This window comes from Neovison vison, chromosome 5 (assembly GCF_020171115.1).
Source record: "Neovison vison isolate M4711 chromosome 5, ASM_NN_V1, whole genome shotgun sequence".
In the NCBI taxonomy this organism is placed as follows: domain Eukaryota; kingdom Metazoa; phylum Chordata; class Mammalia; order Carnivora; family Mustelidae; genus Neogale; species Neogale vison.
In genome coordinates, this window is record NC_058095.1 from 157,052,622 (window position 1) to 157,073,394 (window position 20,773).

General features: G+C 39.1%; 1 protein-coding gene across 3 annotated transcripts in view; it reads right to left on the reverse strand.

The window, feature by feature from the left end:
* The window catches only part of NALCN (sodium leak channel, non-selective), a 316,125-nt gene that overhangs the window by 92,879 nt on the left and 202,473 nt on the right, over positions 1–20,773 (reverse strand). For 2 of the 3 annotated variants that reach the window (XM_044250048.1, XM_044250050.1), the window contains exon 15: positions 17,498–17,572. The exons of the other annotated variant lie outside the window; for it this stretch is intronic. In XM_044250048.1, the coding sequence (XP_044105983.1) occupies positions 17,498–17,572 (75 nt within the window). The remainder of the gene's footprint in view (positions 1–17,497; positions 17,573–20,773) is intronic. 3 annotated transcript variants of the gene reach the window in all.

The following is a 20,773-nucleotide window of genomic DNA, read 5'->3' on the forward strand; positions in this document are numbered from 1 at the left end:
ATGCAACACACGTTCCTTCTACGCTCGGTTAACTCCCTCAAAAACTATCTCTTCCAGGAAGATTTCTCAGAATAACAATAATTGGGAGTTGAATTAGTAAACCTGAGTGCTAGATACTATGCTGGACACTTGGCCTCGCTGCCATTACTCAAACCCTAGTTTAGCCCTGGGTGTAGTTCCAGGCTCTAGCATGTTACAGATATGGAAACTGAGGTCACAGGCGCTTCCATCAGCCACCCAAGGTCGCACGGCTACAAGTGGGAGCACTGGGGTGTGACCGCAATCTTTCTGATTCTGGAGCCTGAGCTTCTAAAAACGGTTTCGTATAGCCTCATCAAAACAACATTTTCAAGCAAGAGATGCAAGAGATGCATTTTTCCTTCTGCAATTTTGTACCTGCCGTTTCTTGAATACGGAATATTTTCTCCCACTTTGCTAACAACATTCATCATTTTTAGACACATCTTCCCTCCCTGCTTCTAATCTGAATTAGGCATGTCCTCCCTGACATTCCTCGCGTTTTCTACAACCTTAGTGCTCAGGCCTTTACACCATAACTTCCTAATTACGTGCATGTCTCCCCTATTAAGACAACACATTTTAAATTAAGAGCAGGACTCTGTGCCCTGTGGCCTCACACCCCACTTTTATACACACAGGACAAAGATAACACAATGGTGATGAAATGGAGAACAAAAAAAAGCAGAATCAGTGGAGTCCCAAAGACAGGCCGAAGTGGCCTGTTTGTGTTATTTCTCCTCGTTTTATTATCCTTTTCTTAGGTTCTTCACAAGGTGGAAGCAGCCATATTTGACCAGTACAAGCAAGTCTCCTAATTTCAGTTGGGTTATTTCACTGATAAAGATGAAGAAAGAGAAGCGACAAACCTCATCAGATTTTCTATTAGAAACAAAATCATAGAGAGTGTTTGGGTCCTGATGAAATGCATGTTCTCAACTTTTTAAGATCAAAAGAGCATAACTAGCTACAAATTCTATATAACATATTCACGGTCTAAAGTTTCACAGATGTATGCATCTTTGTACCAGACCACATAGCAATGAATTTATATTTATATGTTGTGTTATTGGAGCTTACCATAGAAAATCCTTATCCTATCTAAAAACAAATAAAAAAACCACAAAATAAAACAAAACAAAAGCCTTATGTTGAAATCATTTTGAATTACATAAGAGTTGCAAAGATAGTGCAGAGTTCCTGTATGCCCTTGACCCAGCTTTTTCTTACGTTCACATCTTACATAACCATAGAACATTCATCAAAACTAAGAAATTAACCTTGGTCAAATACTTTCACCTGAAAGTACAGAACTTACTTGGAATTCCCCAGTTTTTGTATCAGTGTCTTTTTGTTTTAAGATTCAACGCTAGGTAGCCCATTATATTTCATTGTCATGGCTTTTGAGGCTCCTCTAGGCTGTGACAGTTTCTCCTATCTTCCCTTTTTGTGAATGACCTTGACTGTTTTAAGGAATACTGAACAGGTAACTTATAGGGTGTCCCTCAGTTTGGGGTTGTCTAATGTTTTCTCAAGATTTGTTATGGCTTTTGGGGTAAAAATATCATGGAGATAGACTTACCTCATGATATCAGGGGAACATGACACCAATAGTCTTAATATTGGTGATGGCAACTGTAACCAGGGGTAAAGTGTGTCTTCTGGGTTTCTCCACTCTAATGTTAAGTGTCCTTACACTACCCTTTCCTCACACTATGAGGAAGAAGCAAGTCACTAGCTCTGGCACATGGTTAGGGAGAGAAGACTTAAGGTTTATCTCTTAGGAGGGAGGAGTACCAAAGAATTTGTAGACACATGTTAAAACCATCAGAATAATTAAAAAAAAAAGAAAAATTTGAAGGGAGAAACTTGGAGGTCATGCAAATACCCATTTCTTAGAGTTTCACATGAATTTCAGCATCCACCAGTAGATCCCACCTGTCGTGACTGTAATTGTAATTTTCTAATGGAGATTTTCTATTTCCCTCATTTATGACTCTATTATTTCTATTCCTCTCTATTTACTTGGGATTTTGCTGTAAGGAAGAGTTGGCACTTCTCCATTTTTAAATTCTATCCTTTATTTATACATAAGTATGGGTTTTCACTGTTTATTTCATTCTTTGGGTTAAGAATCTAATACTATTGTTATTTGTTTTATGGCTCGAATTGTTTCTGATTTGGCCATTGGAGGCTCTTTCAGTTGGCTCCTCTACTCTTTTCGACATGCCTCTTTCTTTCTTTCTTTCTTTTTTTTTAAGATTTTATTTGTTTATTTCTCAGAAATGGAGAGAGAGAGCACAAGCAGGGGGAGCAGCAGGCAGAGGGAGAGGCAGGCTCCACACTCAGCAGGGAGCCCAATGCAGGGCTCAATCCCAGGACCCTGGGATCATGACCTGAGCCGAAGGCAGATGCTTAACTGACTGAGCCACCCAGGTGTCCCCCTTTTCCTTTTCCTTTCTTTTTCTAAGTTCTTCCTTACTTTCTGGGCTCCACAAAATACTTGTCTTATCCTGTGTTTTCTCTGACTGAGCTCAAGAATCAGCCATTTCTCCACAAAGAGTCTTGATTTGCTTTGCTGGAGAACGGTATTTAGAAATGAAAATCCTGGCACTGGGTTTGCTTGTTGTTACTGGTATAGCACTGCTTCTAGGTTCTCTCAGAGGAAAGAGCCAGGGAATTCATGGATGTATATACATGTTATACATATATATCTAGAGTTACCACCTATGTATGGATGGATGTGTCTTGCGTAACCTGAGATCATATATATGTATCTGCCCATGTATTTATGTATCTGTGTATCTATATGTATCTCTCCATCTTCTATCTTAAAATAAACTGAGTTCATAAGGCCCATCCAGCCACAGGGTTCATCTTGGCATCTCCTCTTCACTTATTTGTAACTTCTTTCTCTGACAGTGTGACATTATCTACATTAAATTTCCTTTTTTGTTCCACCTTCATGTACATATAACTAGTATCAGGAATGGTGTTGGTCATAAAATAAATACAACACTTTAAATTGGAGGTATGAAAGACACACATTTTGTAGCCCCCACACTGGGTCTTGAACCTCAGCTGTGTTCTGTCTCCTTAAGTAATTCCTTTTCAGGCAACAATCATGCATTTTCCAAGTACCATTCCTGAGTAGGCTTATGGCAGATTGTAGAGTTGTTCAATTTTGCAGACTTTGATAAAAAGGCTTATTAGAGGCACTATGAAAATTCACATTAATCAACATATTTTATGCAAAGCAAAATGGAAATAGGAACGGCATCAAACCAAATAGCATGCATGTACATTTCTCATTTCCTAGAAATAATCTAAGTCATTCTTTTGTTAACATCAGAGTAAAAAATGTGCGATTGTCATATGGCTGTGTGTGCGAATGCCAGACGCACCCCATCTCCCGCTGTGCCCACTACTGAGCCAGCACACTGAGGAGAATATAAGAAAAGGCCAAGAATGAACTCATTAACCCTCAAACAGGGAAGCAGAATTATGAATAAATCAAAAGAGGACTGGTTGCTCTTCTTACACAAACTCTGTAAATTTCTGGCCACCTTTTATTAAAAATCAATCCAGTCCAATCCAGTCTCCTACCTGATTCAGACCTTCCCTTCACCCCTACCCCACAGAGCTACAGGTGTGACATCTGACCTGGAATCAGGGAGGGAACATGGTCTCTTCTTTGCCTACCCCACATCTTCCTCTGGGTCTAGCTAGCTTCTCCATAGCAGAGGCCACAGTGGAGAGTTGAAAGAAAGGATTGTCTTAGGAAACCTGTCACATTTAAGGGTGGCACTATTGGTGGTTCAGCCTGGATCTGGACCTTTTAGAAGGTGATGGCTTTCTGTAGGGATGACCAGCATTGTAAGCAGCCAGAGATACGAAATTCTGGCTTAGAAGGCATGAGGTAGACTAGCTGGACCCTCAGACCTTTTCTTGTTGGGAGCTTGAACTTGAGACAGAGAGAGTTTGTAACAAAACTGAAAGTCAAAATATACATGGAGAAAATCAGAGAGATTATTTGTGTTGCACAGCAAATGCTATTCTTCAAGGTTCTAGAATCTCTTTTCTTCCCACTCTATACAACCTCACCCAGATTCACAAATCGCACTGTTATGTCCACACAGAGAACATCACTTCAACCAAAGAATCAGAGAGGGTGAGGATTTTTGTCTGGCTTCTTCACTGACTTATCCCACGTGCCTAGAACAGTGCCTGAAACATGGTAAGCAGGGGCTATGTGAAGGTTACACTGACCATCCATATTTGCATCTCTAGCCAGCCAGCCCTCCCTTCTGAACTCTAGATGTACACATGCAGCCGTTAGGTGTCTCCACTCAGTCTCAAACTCATTACAACATGCCCAAGATGGACTTGTTGATTTTTCCTTAGAATAGGGTTCTGTGCTAATGCTTCCTGCTTCAGCAAATGTTACCATCAGATGAATCTGTAACCAAGAGTCACCCTTGACACTCTCACGTATGTCCTTAAATCAAACTATATGGACTGAGACTCAGAACAAAGAACAGATGGATCGTGTTAAACTTAAGTCCAAAAGGGATCAAGGCAATGACAACACCTCCAGTGTATTCACACTTGGAGTTTAGGTACACAGGGTAACACTAGTTATAGACTCCACTCCTTATAGTCTTAACACAGCTAGGAAAAATTCTTTTTGCTATTCATAAAACTGAAAACTAATTGTCCGTCATACTATCATACTTTTTCCTTAGAACCGTAACAATCCAGTTTCCCAAACTGTGAAAGGATTTAAAGAAAAAAAAAATTGCCATTCTTAAAAAAAAAAAAAAACAAACTGTTCTCTTGGTTGCAGAAAGCAAACAGGATAGAGTCCCCACAGCTAAGCAGTAGTTATAGGGCTGGACATGCTGAGTTTAGGCAAAGCTGAACGGGGAGATTCTCCCCTAATTTGGGCATGTTTTCCCCTATAAACTTTCCCATTTTTTAAAAAATTGAGAGATTGTCTTGCAGAATGTTATGAGAAAAACATGTTATGAAAGTAATTCTGAATTAGCACCACTGTCAAATGGTACAACCAACAACTCATCAATGTAGGGAAATCATTTTATGTTTGTTCAAAGGCAAGAGAGACTTAAGGTAATTTATAAAAAGTTCCGAGTGCCAGTGGAATGAGGCAAAGAACAGGGTCTATGAGTGATCTGGTTTCAGTCAGTCATTCATGGAATGACAATTTGGAAGGATTTAGAGAAAGTCTTCTCCCAAGAAAGTCTCAACTTCATAAAACTCACTTTTTATTGACTTACTTGATGAAGAGTGAAGGTGAAGATTTCAGCTGCTAAGAAAGCTGCTCTTGGTTTATCATGAGATGAACCTGTTACCTCCCATTATGCCATACTCTCAACTGCTTACTTCCCAGCACCAAAAAGGGAGCACTACTTCTGGAGGCCAGAGACCAAGACTCTGGTGGTTGTATTAGTTCCTGAGTTAACAAAGTTGTAACAAAGTACCAACACTAGCTGACTTAGAACAGCAGAAATTTATTGTCTCACATGTTGGAGCCTGGCAATCCAAAATCAAGGTTCTGTGGGCTTGGTGCCCTGTGGGGATTCTGAGGGAGAGTCTGTTCCAAGCCTCTCTCTTAGCGTCCAGTGACAGCTGGCAATTCTTGATGCTTCCTAGCTTGTAGATGCCTCACAGTGTCTGTTTCTTCATCACATCCTGTTCTTGTCTGTCTGTCTGTCTGTCTCTCTTCTCCTTTTCAGATAAGGACAACAATCAGAGTGGATGAATGTTCACCATAAGGACCTCATCTTAACTTGATTTCATGTGCAAATACCCTGTTTCCAAATAAGGTCACCCTCACAAGTACTAGGGATAAGGGTTTCAATGTATCTTTTTGAGAGATACAACTGAATGCCCAGAGGACATAAATTCTGAGAGGTTCCTCCTCTGATGCCCTGATCCCTGACTATTGCCAGTTTAACTCCAAAATTCTGGTTGGCTCTCTCCCCTTTTCGCATTGACTTCTGGATTTCTAGGCCATGTCTAATGCTGATAATTGATATTCCCAAATTTTGAGCCTCTTTAGTGGCCTCTTGGCTTGAACCCTGATCCGAATGGTTTTCAGCCTTAGTCGCTTCATCTCTTTGAACTGATCTTAGTGCTGTTCATGTCTTTATGGACATAAGAATTTATGATTAAACAAAGCCCTAACAATGAAGCAATATCAGAAATAGCCGAGCAAATGCTATATAAAGTGACCTCCTGAGATTTAAATTATGGAAAATTATGGGGAGTAATATGTAAATTGACAACTGAAGAGTCATTTCTAACCAAAAGGTGGAGAGTGGCTTCAAGTGGAGTCGAGTAACATCAAAGGATTCCAGTAAACACCATTTCCTAACCCCCAGCTGCTAATGATTTGATTTTCTTGAGGATATTGATCCTCTGGCCCCTGGGCAGCTCCGTGTTTCCTGGAGCAGCAGGAATCCTGGATGTCTGATGCTTCCAACTCCCTGGGATTTCCAGCTGTTGACCTTTTGTGTTGTGCAAACATCCTTCTCCATGCATGCTGCAGTGGAAGAAAGGTTTTGATAGCCCTATAGTAAATAGGGGTGATGTATCTGAAAACATTAAGAATCAGCTAGTAATGAGTGGTCTGTCTGGAAGCTTTGAGGATGACAAGTCTGAGAAGAAAGGATTGGATTCATTTTCACTTCTTAGCTGTCACACACTACTCATCTCCTAGAACCCAACTTCTACCCAAATGCCTGAGCTTGCTGTCATCACCGTCACCTACCACTGTCTTACTGCCAATATGGTTGCCGTTTTTTCATTAAAATTTTTTAAAAGTTGTGATCAAAAACACATGACAATCGCATTCATTTTTAAGAGTACTACAGTTCAGTAGTGTTAAGTACATTCACCTTGTTTTACTAAAGACCTCCAGGACTTCTTAATCTTGTAGAACTAAAACTCTGTAGACATTGAACTTCCCCTGGCTCCCTCCCCTGGCTCCCTGCAGCCTCCATTCTACCTCCTGTTTCTGTAAACTGGACTCCTCTAGAAATGTTGAGAAGTGGAATCATATAGCTCTTCTTTGTTTGTTACTGGCTTACATCACTGACTACAATGTCCTCAAGGTCTATCAATGCTGTAGCATGTGTCAGAGTTCCCTTCCTTTTTAAGGCTGAATAATATTCTATTGTATGTATACACCACATTTTCTTCACCCATTCACCTGCTAATGGAGCTCTGAGGTACTTCCACCTCTTGGCTGTTGTGAATAATTCTGCAACAAACATGGGTTTGCAAATATCTCTTCAAGGCCCTGATTTCAATTCTTTTCGATGTATACCCAGAAGTTGTATTGCTGGATCATAACTATTCTTAATTTTTTTGAAGAACTTCATACTGTTTTCCAAGGTGGCTGCACATTCCCAGGAATAGTGCACAACTGTTCCAATTTCTCTATATCCTTGCCAATACTTTTTATTTTCTAGTTTCTTAAATAGTGGCCACTGTAATGACTGCAAGATTGTATCTCATTGTGGTTTTGATGATTAGCAAAGCTGCACATCTTTTCATATGGTTCTTGGCCATTCTTACATCTTCTTTGGAGAAATGTGCAAAGTCCTTTGCTACCTGTTTTGTTGTTGTTGAGTTGTAGAATTCTTTATACATTTGGATATTATCAGATATATGATTTGCAAATATCTTCTACCATTTCAGAGAGTGCCTTTTCACCATGTTTATTGTTTCCTTTTTATGCACAAATGTTTTTAGGTTTGATGTAGTCTCATTTGTCTATTCTTTTTTTTTTTTTTTGGTTATGGGTACTTTTGATGTCATAGCCAATAAATAATGACTTATTATGACTTCCCAATTTCAATGTCATGAAACTTTTTTGTAATGTTTTTTTCTAGGAGTATTATAGTTGTAGGTCTTACATTAAATTCTTTAATCCATTTTGAGTTGCTTTTTGTATATGATCTAAGGTAAGGGTCCAATCTGCATATGGACATCCAGTTTTCCCAGCATCACTAATTAAAGAGATTTTCTTTTTCTCATTGTGTGGTTTTGACACCCTTGTTGAAGATCATTTGACCACAGACATGAGTGTTTATTTCTTTTTTTTTTTTTTTAATTTTTTTTTTCAATTTATTTATTTTCAGAAAAACAGTATTCATTATTTTTTCACCACACCCAGTGCTCCATGCAAGCTGTGCCCTCTATAATACCCACCACCTGGTACCCCAACCTCCCACCCCCCCGCCACTTCAAACCCCTCAGATTGTTTTTCAGAGTCCATAGTCTCTCATGGTTCATCTCCCCTTCCAATTTACCCAAAAGCACATACCCTCCCCAATGTCCATAACCCTACCCCCCTTCTCCCAACCCCCCTCCCCCCAGCAACCCACAGTTTGTTTATTTCTGTGCTCTCCTTCTTCTGTTCTACTGATCTATAAGTCTGTCTTTATGTCAGTACCATGTTGTTTAATTACTGAAGCTTTGTGATATGTTTTGGGATGAGGGAGTATGAGGTCTCAACTTAGTTTGTCCTTTTTGGGCCTTTGTTTGTTTGTTTATTTGGCTGTTTGGGGATCTTTGAGAGTCTACATGAATTTTAGGATTTTTTTTTCCATTTCTGCCAAAAAGTACATTAGGATTTTGATAGGGATTGCTTTGAATCTGTGAATCACATTGGGTAGCATGGACACTTTAACAATATTAATTCTTCAGTCCATGAACATAGATGTCTTTTCATTTATTTGTGTCCTCTGTAATTTCTTTCAATGATGTTTTATCATTTTTAGTGTAGAAATCTTTTATGTCGGGGCACCTGGGTGGCTCAGTGGGTAAGCCTCTGTCTTCGGCTCAGGTCATGATCCCAGGGTCATGAAATCAAGCCCCGCATCAGGCTGTCTGCTCGGCAGGGAGCCTGCTTCCCCCCCGACCCCCCGCCTGCCTCTCTGTCTACTTGTGATCTCTGTCTGTCAAATACATAAATAATATCTTAAAAAAAAAAAGAAACCTTTTAATGTCTTTGGCTAAGGTTACACCTTAATATTTCATTCTTCCTGATGTTATTACAGATAGAAGTGTTTTCTATGGTGACATTTTTTTACCTCTCTGAAATCTGAGATTGTTGACCACAGTCTCCTTCTTGGAATATTTTTACCTTCGGATTTGATGACAAACATTCTAGACTTTCCTCCTCCTTCTTGGGCTGTGACTTCTCAATCATATCTCAGGCTCCTCCTTATGGCTTATACAATTCATGTGTTGTTTCTCAGGAACCATGGTAAACTTAAGACTTCTAAAGGTTTAAATTACCACCTGCATGTTGACTTTTGCTCCTCCCTAATAATGTCTTTCAGCCCTAAGACTCTACCTAAGATTTAAACCTTCTATCTACCCACAGACATTGTCCCATAAGTATCTCTCAGGGATCTCATGGTAAATGTGGCCAGCTCCCTCCCCCTAAATATAACAAACCACCCCCCCCTTCTTTCTTCTCTTGCTCTCTCCATCTTGGCATACCTCTGGTAATCTAGAAAACCAAGTGACACCCTGGTCACCTACCTTTGCTCTTCTTTTACTTCCAACTAATCACCAAATCTTACCCTCTGTATTTCACCACCCCTATATGTTCCCTTGTCTCAGCTGCCTTTAGTTGAGGCAGTGATCACTGCCTGGCTCAGGACTAATGGTCCTAATCATCAGTCTAGGGCCCCTTCAGTCCATTTCCCATGCTGATGCTGGAATGTAAGGGGTGTTATGTCACTCTTGGGCTTAAATGCCTTTCAGACAATACCTAAATGCTCATTCACCACTCATAGCTTTTCACCTGCAGTTCCCTGCTCATTTTTCCAACACACCATTTCTCCCTTGCTCAACGCTTGAGCCACAGTAAACTTCTAGTGGTCTCCAGAAAACCACTGTATCCTCTTGGCCAGAGAAAAAGCTTGCTGTTCTCTTGGTCCTGAGTGTACTTCCTCTGCCACTTTCTCCTAATCCCCTTCACCTGACTAGGCATTACTTCAGATTTCAGTCTACACCATCCTTGTGAGAAAACACCTCTGATCTCATCATTAAAGTTGTGTGTGTCTCTTGTGTGTCCTCAAGCCTCTCATAGCATCTGTTTGCATGTCACTTTCTTCCACCACCTCACAAGCACCTTAAGGCAGGAATAATATTTTGGTCATCATTATGTTCTGGACCACAGAAGAGAAGTAGTCAGACCCCAGGATTATGAAACAGGTAGATCTCATCTCTGAATAGTAGCATCCTATCTATAAAAGGGATACCTCATATGACCTTAGCCTATGCCATTACGTATTTGAATCAAGCAGCCTTCCTCCTTTACCCATCCCACACACTGATTCCTGGCTCCCTACACTATATCCTGATTATAATTTGACCCTCAATCTATATACCCACAGGAAGAGAAGATGATAATCCACAAATGTAAGCACATCGTCCAACCTACTTTCTAGACGTGCATCTCAAAATGAATGAAGGAACTGATTCTCTGAGCATGCATCATGATGTCCTTTGGTGAGGACACTGGATTAGAATCAGAGAGCCCATGTTATTCCAACTTGGGCACCTACAAATTGTATGAACTTGGGCAAGAAATGTCCTCCTTTGAGCATTAGTTTCTGTGTCTTTAATATTTAGCATAAAATCCAAAAATTTAATATGGAGCACCTTGCATGAGGTTGTTTCAATGGGTGATATTTAGGATCACAGAGTTATGTCACTCCTTTATGTTATACTAGGTTGAATGAATTCACTCACTCATGGGCAAAATACTGAGAAGACTGAAGGCCTGACCCAGATCAGGAGACAGCAACCAGTTCTGAGCTGAGTGGTACACTGCCCAACACTTATCTTTGTACGACTGCCCTCCCTCTGTAAAGACCTTCATAGAGACACCAAGTGGAGATGAAAATGAAAGCTTCCAGGTATGGTTAAAGAGAAATGGTCTCCTAGACCTCATATTTTAAAGGAATATAATTTTTTAAAAACTTAGAGTCATAAGATAGAAAGGCTCCTTTACATGTCCATCCTCACTAATAGTGGACACCACCAAAGACCAAACATTATCAAATTTGAACCAGGATTCAAATGAACCTTGATATAGCACTGGGGAAACAGTTTTAATTTCAGAGTTTTGAATTTAATCTAAATAGACTATCTATACTTCCCTTTTCAACAATTCTTTCCCTGAGGCTTCTCTGTGGGTTTTTTTCCCTCATAGTTTAATGAATTTTATACTGCTTGAAAGAAAACCCTTTATATCTATCTTGCACTGAATTTGCAAAAATCATTAAAGCTGTGAGGATTTTCTTCATTTTTGAAGTTTGCAAAACTCCACTTTTATCCCCCAGTGTCTTTGCTATGGGGACTGAGGACCAAGGTCACTGTTTCCTACTACTGTTTGGAGGACAGCACTGGGTCAAGGAAATTTTTAGCTTGTATGCAAACTGATTTGGCTTCTCAATAGCCAAATTACCCATTCACAATCTCATTTCTAGTCAATTTTCTGATCTTGTGTAGAAAACCATTATATGCCTCTGTCTTTATCTATATATGAACCTGTATCTATATCTGTCTCCATCTCCAGGGCCTGCATTGGGTGTCAGAATGGTGAAAAGAGAAGCACGGTCTTTATTTAATTAGGTATGAGAGCCATGAAATGATGGTTACTGCTTTATCGCTGCCGGGAATCAGTTGAGTCTTATATGCAACACAGAGGGAAAGCAAAAGATGAATTTCATATGCAGCAGCATTAGTACAGTTTCTTAGAACATTATTTCTCTTGAAGAATGACAAAAGGAAAACTACCTTAGTGGCGTTCAAGGCACAGTCCTGGTCATACTGGCTGGAGTGGGGCTGGTGGGAACATGTACTTTAGAAACTCTCAAAATGTGTTGGCAAGGAGTCTTGTTAGTGTGCCCCTCTGAATCCCATTAAAACAACAACAACAAAACTTTGGCATAAGGGAAGTTGCACTGCCACCGAGAATGTGCAGATTTCCAGCAAAAAGTATTGCAGTTGGCATTTGAGTTAGCATGTCTGGTCTTACATCGGGTGCATGAACGAGTCCCTCCAGGCTTCCTGAAGTGTTAAAAAAAAAATGGCGGCCAGCCCTACACTTTCCCCTGAAAAGTTCTGCAGGTTGGCAGTCCCCAGGTGGTAACAGCTGTCTCAAAGGGCAAGGAGGTGACCAGAAAGCAACAGGAAAAAGCGATGTAGCATGCGTGTACTTAAGAAGAATGTGATTCCAGGATTCCACCAACAATGGGTTATGCAGAAGGCACCTAGCCTCAGGGAGCTTCTCCGTGAAGGGCTCTGGTGTCCTTTGCCATCTGGCAACCTGATTGGTCACTTTCCTGACTCTGGATTTGGTCCCACTGCTCCCCCTTCGTCACAGGGTTAGACTCATAGTCTGTGCTCTTTCCGTTAATTTCATATCTTGAATGATTTCCTAATTCCCTACTTCACGTCCTCCTGCTTCTCTTCCATTCTATTGTCTTCCCGTAACTTTTAGCTCCCTCCTATCCCATCCATCTTCAGGGTCATATCTCCTCCTCTGCTGAGCATGAGAACAGACTTTCTCCTTCTAAAAAATAGACTATTTTTCATTTTATCCATACAATACATATACCTCTATTAGAGGACATTAAAAGTCTATGCAGAGTGAACATGGCATACAGGAAAACCCACATCTAAAGTGTTTCATACTTAACCTCTTCATTTTAGAGGTGACTTGCACTGGTTACTATTACTCTTGAAAAATGTCTATGAACCAACATTTACATGCTAACACAATTTTTTTTTTTTTACCACCATCATAATAAAATATGTTAATCTCTAGAGGCCTCACTGAAATGTGACATATTGCAAGCATCTTGTGTCATTGTCTGAAGAGGCTCATTGTTCCAGAAGGTCACTGAGAGAAGAGGGTTCTTGGGCAGCATCTGCCATATTTGGAGTGAATGGTAAGCATTTGAGCTCTTACCTGCTGCAAAAGTCCTAACTCCAGTGGCTCTGATTAGATCACCTGCTTTTCCAGGGAAAACGAGAACTATTTTGGATACTTCTAATGATTGGTTTGCTTAATTCACCTCCATTCCTCAGAAAACTGCCTCTCACAGCAATGGTTATCTCATGAATATCATAATGTTTCTGTCATCTAAAATATAATCATATTATGTCACTTATATATGAGTAATTAACAGTCCTATGAGTGAGCCTCCACAAAAGGTATGACTCATGTTTGGTATTTATATAGCTTTTCTGTGACTCAGTAATAGAGCCTGGGCTTTAGGTCCTAATTGCCTGGATGCAAATCCTAACTCAGCCATGTATTAGCTGTGTAGCCTTAAGTAAGTTACTTAACTTCTCTGTGCCTTAGTTTCTTCATCTGTAAGATGGATATATTAATAATGCCTACGTTATACGGCTGCTGTGAAATTCAGATTAGTGAAAATATATAGCACCTGGCGCTTGAATGAGTCCGACAAATATTACTGGAGCCGTAAGAAACTACAGATTAGTTGGCGAAAGGATAAAGGATGAAAAATAAGTTTGTACTGAACAAAGACAGACTATGAAGTATACAGTGTTGTCTGGAACTTAAAATGTTAAGAAAATCAAATGCTTTTTACATCTTTCTCATTCTGTTCTCTATCTCGGAGAAATAAAAATAGAGTGTTTGCATTTAAACCCATAAGGACTGAGGCTGCACACAGAAAACTAAAAAAATGAATAATCTAGGTAACAATTTTATTGGCGGTCTGAAAGATGCTGTGAGAGACAGGCTAACGTTTCAGGTGTTCACATGATTATATGCATGTGTGTATGAAAGTGCATGCGTGTGTGGGGGTGGGGTGGGGTATATTCTTGTAACTATGTATGTAGATGAGCCCCACTTCAAAGGCCAAGATCATTGGAAATAAGGGGGGGATATAAAAAATTATACAATTCATAAAAACTCATGAAACGAAATATGCTTATACAAAATGGAAGAAAATGAAATAGGACATTTTAATTTAATATGATAGTATTTGATGAGTTTCAAGTATGAATTAATAGGTGAATTTAATAGGTAGTGTTAGTCCAATGTGAAAACTACTAATGAAAATGAGTTTGCTGTTTTATTTATGGTGGGGATTTTCAGTGTTCAAAGATCTCTAAATATTCAAAGAAGATACTTCAAATTACAGGCTGGCATAATTGGATAATGAGCTCTGGTGTACAGGATTTCCAGAAATATAAAACGTCACTAATATACCACAAGCGATTAAATAAAAGCCATTTTGTAACTAATGATAGATGCTCAAAACAAAGCACCATACAGTTTATTAAAACTGTAGAGTCCAAGAAGAAAGTGGATGTCAATTAAAGTCCTGATTTTTAATTATTGTTGGTTTTTCTCTTGGAGGTTCCATAAAAAAGTATATATATATATAATATACATATATATGTGTATATATACATATATATACACACATTTAATATATATATAATATATATAATATATATAATGTGTGTATATATATATACACATTATATATAATATCAAAACATCAAATATTAGTATATTTGAATTCATAAACTTGAAAAGAAACTGCCATACTGATTTAGTTTACTTCTTTCTGGTGGAAAAACTATTCTATAAACGTGGGCTGGAATTATATGGAATTTTAGTTGGCCAGTGGTTATTTAAGACTATATTGAACCTGGCTGTATCACCCATTAAAAAAAAATAGACTATTTTTCATTTTATCCATACAATACATATGCCTCTATTAGAGGACATTAAAAGTCTATGCAGAGTGAACATGGCATACAGGAAAACCCACATCTAAATACCAGATTTGTAAAGCAAGGACTAATGTGGTTATACAACAGCAGATTTTTATTAGTTATTGGGTTGATGAGGTTAGTTTCAATTCTGAACTCACTAATTCTGTATTTCCATAACTAGAAGCTGCATAAAGCATTTGCATCTATGGCATAAAGGAAGTTCCCAACTCTCATTTGAATAACCTGTCACTGTTGCTGCAACTGAAAAGGTCTGGAAGAAATCATTTCCTCTATGCCCAGAGGGCCATTTTGCTTGTGTAGTTAAAGGACAGGAAAGCACTTAAATCCTTCCTTGATATGCTCACAGTGGGCATCCTTTTTATCAAATATATATTTTTTCTTCTATCCACTGCCTTTGGTTAAAAGCACAGACTTTGGAGATAAAAAATACAAAGATAAAATGCCTAAAGTGACTTTAAGATATGCAAATGACAATAAAACCATTTAAATACGTTATGTGTTTGCCTTCATTAAAAAGACAACTCAGATGCAATTTGAAAGTTCTGAATGTATAGGGCCTCCCTTGAATTCCAGGTAAGACTTGTTTTGTAGCCTTGGTTCTTTGTTAACATCCCATTTATTATTTCTGCAGTGCTGGGGAGGGCGATTCAAGAATATTTTACCTCCCTTCTCAGGCAAAGGAAACAAAAGCAAAGATAGGCTACTGGAACTACATCAAACTAAAAGCTTCTCCACGGCAAAGGAAATCATCAACAAAATGAAAAGGCAGCCTACTGAATGGTAGAGGATATTTGCAAATGATCTGTGGAATAAGGGGTTAAATACAAAATATATACAGAACTTCTACAACTCAACATCCCCCAAAACCCAAACAATCTGTTTAAAAAATGGGCAGAGAAGCTGAATAGACATTTTTCCAAAGAAGACATCCAGATGGCCAAAGACACATGAAAAGATGCTCAACATCACTCGTTATCAAGACCACGCAAATCAAAACCACAATGAGACATCACGGAACACCAGTCAGAATGGCTGAAATCAAAAACACCACAAGCCACAAGCGTTGGCGAGGATGTGAAGAAAAAGGAAGCCTTGTGCACTGTTGGTAGGAATGAAAACAAGTTCACCCACTGTGGAAAACAATATGGAGGCTCCTCAAAAATGTGAAAATAGAATTAACATAGGATCCAGTAATTCCATTACTGGGTATTTACCCAAAGAAAACAAAAACCCTACTTCAAAAGGATATATGTGACCCTATGTTTATTGTAGCACTTACAATAGTTAAAATATGGAAGCAACCCAAGTGTCCATTGATAGATGAATGGATAAAGAAGTGGTATATATATACACATATATATACAAATATGTGTGTGTGTGTATATATATATATATATATATATAGTGGGATATTACTCAGGCAGAAAAAGAATGAGATTTTGCCATTTGTGACAATATGGATGGAGTTAGAGGGTATCATGATAAGTGAAATAAGGCAGACAGGGAATGACAAACACCATATAATTTCACTTGTGTGTGGAAGCTAAAAAACAAAACAAATAAACAGATAAACAGATAAAACCAAAAACCAAAAACAAACCAAAAACCAGAACCAGACTAATAAGTACAGAGAACCAACTGGTTGTTGCCAGAGAAGAGGTGGGGGAGAGCACAATAGGTGAAGGAGATTAAGAGGTGCAAACTTCCAGTTATAAAATAAATAAGCCATGAGGACGAAGAGTAGAGCATAGGGAATATAGTCAATAACATTGTAATAACTTTGTATGGTGACAGATGGCAGCTGCATTTATGTTGAGCATTGCATAATATATAGAATTACTGAGCCACTACGTTGAACACCTGAAACCAATATAACATTGACGGTCAACTATATTTTAATAAAGAAAGAATACCTTATCCAGTGTCCTCTTCTCTCACCAACTCTACTTCTCAAAGGGTCTCTACTCTTTGACACAGCCAAATATTTAAGCCAAAGTCCTTCCACGCAACAGAAACTGAGAGAACGGTCCATCACGCCTGTCATGGTTCTGCCATCAGTCGCATAACCTTCACACATTTTCATTTCCATTTTTTGGGAGTGTGATTATCAATGCTATAATATCCAATCTGTTTTCACACATAACTGGGCACAGAGCTAATCGCTTATTCTATTCCATTTCTTATAATGACTATGGGCACCAAGACTAAATTCTCTTTTAGTGTCTAGAGGTCAGGCAAGTTGATGCTTAATATGTTTATGATGATGATCAAGAGTATTACACAAAATTATGCAAAATGGCAATCTGGCCTTGAGGCATTTCATTTTCAAACAACCTTCATGTAATGGCAGAAGGAGAAGTGTGTGGCCAATCCAATTTCCTGTAGTATGTCCATCTTACTTTTACTCAAAATAGTAATATGAAAATATTCCTCGGATAATTAGAGAGCAATAAAAAAACTTTCTCTGTTGATAATGGATAAATATTAAACAAAAGAAAATTTTGCCAACTTAGACTGCCTTAACTTATTAAAATCTTTTTTTTTTTTTACTTTGAAGCTCTAACTCTTTTAACAGTATCTGCAAGCACATTTCACCCGTATATTTTTAAATGCAGATTTGAAGAATTCCCCACACATTACTTACTTGTTTAAGCTTCTTTAGATCTTCATCAAGTTCTAAGTTGTCCAAAATAACAGCAACAAACAAACTCAGGAGGATCTATAAAAGGGTTAAATAACAATGAAAAAAACCCACATGCTGTAAGTATCAAAATATTATATATATATATATATATATATATATATGATATAGACTATCTACCTAAAATATATACTACATAGAATGTATTAAACGAAAAATGAACATGCAGTTCTGAAGCATTGCATAGGGATTTTAAGGTATTTATCACAAATTTGTTAAAGGAAATGCATATGTTAACTGAAATAAATGATATAAAAATTAATTTGCTTTATGACACCAACTTAAAATGGAAATTAAGAAAAAGGTTTTTATAACTCCACAGTCCCACTTCTGAGACTATATCCAAAGAAAATAATTCAAAGTATTAAAAAGCTTTATATACAAAGGTGCTTGGTAGTTATTTGTAATAATGAAATACTAGAAACAGTATCTAACCTTACATAAGTAGGTAATACAGTTATGCATATCTCTATCATAAAATTCACACAGTCATTAAAAATCCCCATTGTGGTAGCTAGTCTCCAAGAGGGCCCCCTGGTGTTCACACTCTCACAGAGCCTCCTCCCAAGCTGAATATGGCTGATCTATGCAAGAGGTTATGGAAATGACCGTGGGTGACTTATGAGGCTAGGTGATAAAGACACTGTGCTTTTCAGCTTGCTCTCTCTTGGATCACCTCCTCTGGTGGAAGCCTGGTGCCATGTCATGGGGACACTCAAATGGCCCTATGGTGAGGTCCATGTGGTGACGAGACAAGGCCTCCTGCCCTGTGAGTGATCCATCTTGGGAACGGACCCTCCTGCCCTTGTCAAGCCTCCATGTGACTGCAGTCCCACCAACATCTTGACTGCAAACGGCTGAGACATTCTGAGCTAGAAACATCCAGCTCAGCCTGTCCCAGATTCCTGACCTGTCGAAAATATGTGAGAAATAAATGTTTATCCTTGTAAGCTCTTATTGTCCATAATTTGTTATACAGCAAGATAACGAATGCACTCATGAATTTTAATAACATTGGGAAAATCCTCACATTACAATATTAAATAAGAGTGTACAGGGTAAGAAGTGCACGGAGGTACAAAAAAGAACAATAGAGTGAATGTTAGAAGGAGGTACTGGAGAATGTTGATGGTGCCTGCCTCTATGAAAAACAGACTTCCCCCTTTTATTTGTATTTCACCACGTTTCACAAATTAAGTAAAAAAGGCATTGCTTTTTTTTTTTTTTTTGGAATGGGTAAATCGGCTAAAAGAAAGCAACAAAAAAGTAAAATTAAAAAATATATTTAATTTGTAGTCCTTTTCAAGTTTGAATTCTCTAAAGTTCCGTATTTGTTTGATAAATCTTTTTCATTCCTAATTTATGTTCTTCCTTTCAATTTCCCTCTTAAGAAATTACTCCCATTTGTTAATATTAGATGGTTAAGCATGAAAGTACGAAAGTTAAGACGATTTAGTCATAACTTTTGAGTACCAGAGAGATTTATTATGCAAAAGTTAATGGCTAGCTCTTTTCCAAGTTCAATGAGTATATAACAAGGGGGAAAAGAGCCTCCAGATATTATTAAATTTTGACAATATATGCTTGCCTTGGGACAAGTGCCAACACCCTTCTGTTTAAAAGCCATGCCGTTTGGGATCCTACCAGAACTTAAAGAAGATACGGAATGGTCTAGATGAGAAACTTACTGATGCTTCCATGCCTGCTACACCACGGACACCTAGGCACCGATACATCAGCTTTCTTCTAACCAGACATTATTCTCAGTGGGACCATTCAGAGTCCCCGTTAAGTTTAGTCCCCTTGCATGACCTTGATATTCTCATCAACAGCAGTGTCAGTGGAAGAGGACACCAATTCCATCACTCATCGGGTACTTGTCCAGGCCCTGTTCTCTCCTAATTTAACCAGTTTTCCAATTTGCCCAGTAAAGGGTAGACCCAAATCTAAAAAGAAAAAAATTTCCCTGATGATAAGAGGGAAAGTCCCTTTTCTTAGAGCATTTCCTTTAGAAAACTTGTCATCTTCTGGAAAGTCTTCCTCTGTCCCTTTGAGATGTAGATAGACCTTTTTCAAAGCAAAATAAGTCTCACTTATTTTACAGCCCAGGAACAATTTTCTTGGATGGGGGGCAATCTCTCTGACATGTTAACATCAGGCAGACAGCACCCTATCTGTCTCCCCTTTTCCCTTTTCAGGCGGGGCTTGGGGGAGAGGAGAGGTGGGTGTCATTTAGCAACCCGGCACCATGTCGCAAAACCACCTACTCGTCTGGAAGATATCCGTTTTCTTTTTCTTCGGGAGGAAGATAATTAGCGACCACAGATGGCCACCCCAATCACCAGGTGAATTTGGGGGGAACGCTAACAAATGTTGCTGTCAGGTCCTCGGTGAGGCCTGGTTGTGTTCACCCTGCGGACACAGACGCGACGTGGGGATACCAGCACAACGTGAGGTGGCTTTGTCGGCGGGGGGGGGTCTCTGCAGCAGGTTGTCTGGGATGCCCACCGCAGTCTGGACTGGGGCGGTCAATAAGGAAACTGTTTTCTTTCTCATCTACCTTGGTGGAGAGGTTTTCTGGGTTGGCAGGATATTTTATTTTTAATTATTTTCCCAACACCAGACAGATGGCAGGCTACTTAAGGACAGTGAGGTTATGTTCTTCAATTAAATTCGGCAGGGAGTTGACTGGGCCCCAACCACGTGTCAGACGCTGCCTGGTCAGGAGCACGGACACGGTATTGGACCCACCGCTATTAGTTCACAGTCAAATTGAGCCGTCGTTGGTTGGTGGCCTGGCAGAAGGAGCACCGTGGTGGGAGACCCGAGTTTGGGGCCATTGTCTGTGACCTATCACGGATAATAACAACAATAGCTCAGGGACTTGCAATTACCCTTTTTTCCATTTAATCTTCTCCCAACAACCCTGTGGCGTGTGGCACAGCCTGCATGAAAATATACAGACATAAATTTAGATAGGAGAAATGAAAATAATTTTCTTGATATTTCTACAAATGAATTTAATTTAGTCCATAAACTCTCCATTTGTTTTCTGGCTGAGAACTGAATCTTGCTCTATCAATTCAATTCAGTCCTTTCAAACTCAGTTACATTTGAATAAATGCTCCTTTCGCTAGCGTAAGGTCAAGGGCATGCTTCTCGTCAGCGTCTGGTGCCCTGTGGCCATGGGGCCTGTCCTCCGTTCCTCCATCAGGGGCA